Source organism: Eimeria mitis, genomic scaffold (assembly GCF_000499745.2).
Source record: "Eimeria mitis Houghton genomic scaffold, Emh_scaff2655, whole genome shotgun sequence".
Lineage (NCBI taxonomy): Eukaryota > Apicomplexa > Conoidasida > Eucoccidiorida > Eimeriidae > Eimeria > Eimeria mitis.
Genome location: NW_013570998.1, coordinates 2,119 through 7,667, shown reverse-complemented (window position 1 = coordinate 7,667; position 5,549 = coordinate 2,119). Strand labels below are relative to the sequence as shown.

The following is a 5,549-nucleotide window of genomic DNA, read 5'->3' as shown; positions in this document are numbered from 1 at the left end:
TGCTGCTGCTGCTGCTGCTGCTGTTGCTGCTGCTGCTGCTGCTGCTGCATACCGCTGTCTTCAAGCTGGGTCTGTGGCAGAGGCGGAAATTCGAGCAGACGATGCAGCGGGGTGTCTCCTGAAGAGAGAGACAAACCAGCAGCAGCAGCAGCAGCAGCAGCAGCAGCAGCAGCAGGAGCAGCAGGAGCAGCAGCAGCAGGAGCAGCAGCAGCAGCAGCGAGCGGTGGAGGAAAATCACCAACACCCCACCCGTCATAGAAGGGGCCGTGCGCCTCGCTCGCATCTGCTGCTGCTTCTGCTGCTGCTTCTGCTGCTGCTGCTGCTGCTTCTGCTGCTGCTGCTTCGTCTGCTGCAGCGCATGCAAACATGTTTGAGGGGGAAACCCCAAATCTGTGTAGCAGCAACTTGCTGCTGCTGTCTCCTCCACCCTGCAGAGACACCCGAGCCTCCTGCCACTGCAGCAGCAGCAGCCACCGCAGCACATCTGCACACAGCCGCCGCGGGGAGACAGCAGCAGCAGCAGCAGCAGCAGCAGCAGGAGCTGCTGCTGCTACTGCTGTTTCTGTTGCTGTTGCTGTTGCTGGTGCTCTGTGGCGAGATAAAGAACGCGAACGAACGCAGGTTCTGCTGCTACTGCTGCTGCTAGTGTTGCTGTTGCTGCTACTGTTGCTGCTGCAGCAGCAGCTGCTGCTGCACCTGTTGCTGCAGCAGCAGCAGGTGTCTCCTTCATAGGCGAAGGGATCTAAGGAGACAATATTCTGCTGTCTCCTCGGCTGCACGAGACAGGGCAGCTGCGCGAGCTGTGCTGCAGCAGCAGCAAACGAATTCAGTGCAACAGCAGCAACAGCAGCAGACAAGCTGCTGTCTTCATGGCTGCTGCTGCTGCTGCTGCTGCTGCTGCGGCTGCTGCTGCTGCTGTGGACGGGCCATCCTGCTGCTGCAGCGAGGAAACGAAAGTCTCTTGCTGCTGCAATTGCTGCAGTTTGCTGCAGCAGNGCCATCCTGCTGCTGCAGCGAGGAAACGAAAGTCTCTTGCTGCTGCAATTGCTGCAGTTTGCTGCAGCAGCCGCAGCAGCAGCAGCTCTGCGTCCTGCAGCAGCCAGAAGGAGACAGAAGGAGAAGCAGCAGCAGCTGCTTCTCCGGCCTTGCTTTCCCCTCTGCTTTCATCTCTGCTGCTGCTGCTGCTGCTGTCCTTGCTGCTGCTGCTGCTGCTGCTGCTGCTGCTGCAGCAGAGACAATCTTCCTCTTCAGGGGCTAGGGGCCTCCAGGGGCCCCAGGCGTCAGCAGCTTTTGTGCGGCGGCCGGTGAGGCTGCAGCAACCAACGAACGGCAGCAGCAGAGTAGCACGAGAAGCACACCATACACCAGCTCCTGCTGCTGCTGCTGCTGTTGCTGCTGCTGTTTTTCCTTTTGCTGCTGTTGCTGCTGCGCCTGCTGGTCCTCCTGCTGCTGCTGCTGTGGTGGCGACTGCGGCGCTACGCGCAGCTAAAACTGACAACCGGAATGCAGCAGCAGCAGCAGCAGGTGCAGCAGCAGCAGCAGCAGCAGCAGCAGGTGTAGCAGCAGCAGCAGCAGCAGCAGCAGCAGCAGCAGTGTCTGTGGGGCCCTGATGAACTGCATGCAGACAGCCAAACGCCTCTCTGATCCATAAGGGGGGAAACTTCAGCAGCAGCTCTGCTGCTGCTGCTGCATGGCGGCAGCAGAGAAGAGACAGCAGCAGGGGGCTCCTGAGGAGACTGTCTCTTTTCAGGCGGTCTCCTGCTGCTGCTGCTGCTGTTGCTGCTGCTGCTCCTGTTGTTGTTGCTGCTGCTGCTGCTGCTGCTCCTGTTGTTGTTGCTGCTGCTGCTGCTGCTGCTGCAGGGAGCGATCGGCCCGTACCCTCCAGGCTTTTCCTTCGCCAGAGCCACGTGCTGCTGCTGCAGGAGCAGCAGCAGCAGTACTTGCTGCTGCTCCTGCTGCTGCTGCTGCTGCTGCTGCTGCTTTCCCCTTCTGGTGCAGCCGCAAGCAGCTGCGAGAGGAAGCAGCTGTCTCCGCCTAGAAGGCCTTGGGGGCCCCCCCAGGCTGCCTCAGCAGGGGGCCCCAGCAGCAGCACGCTGCTGCCGCTGCTGGAGACAAGCGCCATAGGCAGGGGCCCCTCAGCAGCAGCAGCAGCAGCAGCAGCGGCAGCAGCAGCAGCAGCAGCAGCAGCAGCAGTGTCTCCCCGCAGGGACTGCCGGGTCCCTACCCCCACAAGGGCCCTTGAAGAGGGGTAGAGCCTCTTGTCTGTTGCACTGTCTGCTGCTGCTGCTGCTGTTGCTGCTGTTGCTGCTGCTGCTGCTGCTGCCCGCTGCAGTATGTCATATCCGCTGCTGCCTACGCGTCTGCATGCGAGGTGCTGCTGCAGCAGCAGCACGGAGGCCCCCATGCCGCCTACGTTGCTGCTGCTTTCTGTGTTGCTGCTGAGACACCAGGGGAACGGCTGCCACTGCAGCAGCCCCCCAAACAAATTATATCTGATGCTGCTGCTGCTGCTGCTGCTGCTGCTGCTGCTGCACCTCGTCAGGGGCCCCCTGAAGGAGACAGGGGCCCCCAAACGCTCCCTCAGGGGGCCCCCCTTGCTGCAGCGCCGCCCCACAAGCTGCAGCAGCGAGGAGCCGGAGAGGTCTAGTCCTCCTAGGAAGCAGCAGCAGCAGCTGCTGCTGCTGCTGTTGCTGCTGCTGCTGCTGCTGGTGCTGCTGCAGTAGCTGCTGCTGCTGCTGCTGTGGGCAGCAAGAAGCACTGCAGCAGCACAGGGGGCCCCCTCACCTCTCCTAGGCAGCAGCGGCAGCAGCCACGGCAAGCGGCCGTCGCACAGCAAGGAGGGCCCCAGCGCTCTGAGCAGCTGCTGCAGCAGCTGCTGCTGCTCCTGCTGCTGCTCCTGCTGCTGCTGCTGCTGCTGCTGCTGCAGCAGGGGCCTTTGTTGCTGCTGCACATCCTTATAGGGTGTCTCCTCCGATTGACGCTTCAGGCTCTCGGCTTGTTGCTGCACCGGCTCTGCTTCCTGCTGCTGCTGCTGCTGCTGCTGTTGCTGCTGTTGCTGCTGCTGCTGCTGCTGCTGCTGCTGCGCTGCCTTCAAGGCTGCCTCGAGCTCCCACAGCTCCCACTGTGCGACATATGCTGCTGGCCCCGCAACCAGCCGTCGCTGTTGCTGTTGCTGCTGCTGCTGTTGCTGCTGCTGCTGCTGCTGCTGCTGCTTCTTGCTGCGCATGCGCTGCAGCCGCAGCCCCGCTATGCATGCGACTCTGCCCGGCATCAGAGACAAACGACCAGCTGCTGCAGCAGAACCAACGAAAAACACAAACTCACCATCAGAGCAGCAGCAGCTGCTGCTGCTGCTGTTGCTGCTGCTGCTGCTGCTGCTGCTGCTGTTGCTGCTGCATTCAGTTTTGCTGCTGCAGCAACTTGCTGTCGTCCTCCGACCACTGCTGTTGGCTCCACTGCACCTCCACCAGCAGCAGCAGCGGCAGCTGCTGCTGCCCGCGCTGCTGCTGCTGCTGCTGCTGCTGCTGCTGCTGCCTCTCTCGCGGGGCTGGCAGCAGCGCATGCAGCGGAGTGTAGAGGGGAGGGGGGCCCCTCCAGCATCGATTTGCTGCTGCAGCAAGGGGCCCCCAAGGAGGGGACAGCCCAACCGAGCCACGCAGAGGGCACCAGCTGCTGCTGCTGCTGCTGCACTTGCTGCTGCGCCTGCTGCTGCTGCACCTGCTGCTGCACCTGCTGCAGCACCTGCTGCTGCATCTGTCTCCTTATAAGAACCGAAGATAGGAGACACAGACAGCACCAGGCCGTACACCACAAACCAACGCCTACTGGACCCTACAGGGGGCCCCCCAGCAGCAGGGGGCCCCCCAGCAGCAGGGGGCCCCTCAGCAGCAGGGGGCCCCTCAGCAGCAGGGGGCCCCTCCCCCTGCTGGGGGCCCCCAAGGGCTGCTGCTGCAGGGGAGTTAGAATTTTTATTCTGCTGCGTGTTGTGCTGCTGCTGCACCGAACTGGAAGTGTTGGTGTGTGCTGCTGCTGCTGCTGCTGCTGCTGCTGCTGCGTTTGCTGCTGCTGCATCTGCTGCTACTTGCGTTGCTGCTGCTGTTTCTGCTGCTGCTGCGTTTGCTGCTGCTGCATCTGCTGCTACTTGCGTTGCTGCTGCTGTTTCTGCTGCTGCTGCCTCTTCCTCAAGCACCGCCAACTGCAGCATAGACACACCAGGGGGGGGCCCCTCCTGTGCTGCTGCTGAGGGGGCCCCCCTCCTGTGGTTGCCTTGGGGGCCCCCTGAGGGGCCCCCCGCTACAGGCTGCTGCAGCAGAGAAGGGGTTGATGGCCCCGCACCCCCCGCTGCTGCTGCTGCCGTTGCTGCTGCTGTACAAGCAACCGCTGCTGCTGCTGCTGCTGCTGCTGCTGGTTGTGCTGCGGGCGATGTGGGTGCTGCTGCTGCTGCTTGCGTCAAGTGAGCAGCAGCAGCAGCAGCAGCAGTTGGTGTGGCGCTCGAGAGTCGTGTTGTTGCTGCTGTTGCTGCTGCTGCAGCTGCTGCTGCTGCGGGTACATCCAGGGCTTGCTGCAGCGTTGCTGCTGCACGCTGCTGCTGCTGCTGCTGCTGCTGCGGCTGCTGCTGCTGCAGCGGCAGCAGCACAGCAGATGCAGCTACCACCCCCAGGCATCCAGGATGCAGCTGCAGCTGCACTGTCTCTGTCTCCTCTTTGTCTCCCCCCTGCAGCAGGGGGGGCCCCTGGGGCCCCCAGGGGCCCCTGGTCTCCTGGGGGCCCCCTATGGTTGCTGCAGCAGCCTCGTGCTGCAGCAGCAAGGTGGGGGGCCCCCTAAGGCTCGGGGTCTTGGGGGCCCCCCTTAGTACCCTGCTGCTGCTGCTGCTGCTGCTGCTGCTGCTGCTGCTTGCTGCAGCAAAACGCCACTGTCTCACTGCAAGAAGGCAGGGGCCCCCAGGGGCCCCCACCGAGACCAAGCGGCCACAAAGGGTACGGCTATGGGGGCCCCCCCTTCGCCTGCTGCTGCTGCTGCTGCTGCTGCTGCTGCTGAGGGTGGGGGGCCCCCAAGGGGCCTGGGGGCCCCCCTTGTCTCTGTTGAGCTGCAGCTGCAGCGACAGAAAGGTGCTGCTGCTGAAGGAGCCCCAGATGGTGCATGCGACAGCAGCAAAGCAACGTTGTCTACGCTGCTGCTGCTGCTGCTGCTGTTGCTGCTGCTGCTGCTGCTGCTGCTGCTGCGTGAGAGCAGCGGCGTCAACAAAGAGCAGCAAGCCGCCGCCCTCCCCAGGAACAAACACCAGACACCCCAGCAGCACAGGCGCCCAGCTGCTGCTGCTGCTGCTGCTGCTGCTGTTGCTGCTGCTGCTGCTGGTGTGTAGCCAAGCGGGCCCCGCCCCCCCTTCTTTCAGCAGCAGCTCCTTCACTCCTACGACAGCAACAGCAGCAGCAGAAGCAGCAGCAGCAGAAGCAGCAGCAGCAGCAGCAGCAGCAGCGGGGTCGAGCCCGTGCAGCAGCTGCGGCGGTGGAAGCCGCTCAATCCCCAGCAGCAGCAGCGCCCCACATATT

At 63.5% G+C, this 5,549-nt stretch overlaps 1 protein-coding gene across 1 annotated transcript in view; it reads right to left on the bottom strand.

The window, feature by feature from the left end:
- Positions 1-60: 60 nt before the first annotated feature.
- The window catches only part of EMH_0056900 (uncharacterized protein), a gene marked incomplete at both ends in the record, with an annotated part of 6,046 nt that continues 557 nt past the window's right edge, over positions 61-5,549 (bottom strand). The window contains 4 exon segments of the mRNA XM_013497410.1: positions 61-118; positions 250-588; positions 846-995; positions 999-5,549. Of these exon segments, the coding sequence (XP_013352864.1) occupies positions 61-118; positions 250-588; positions 846-995; positions 999-5,549 (5,098 nt within the window).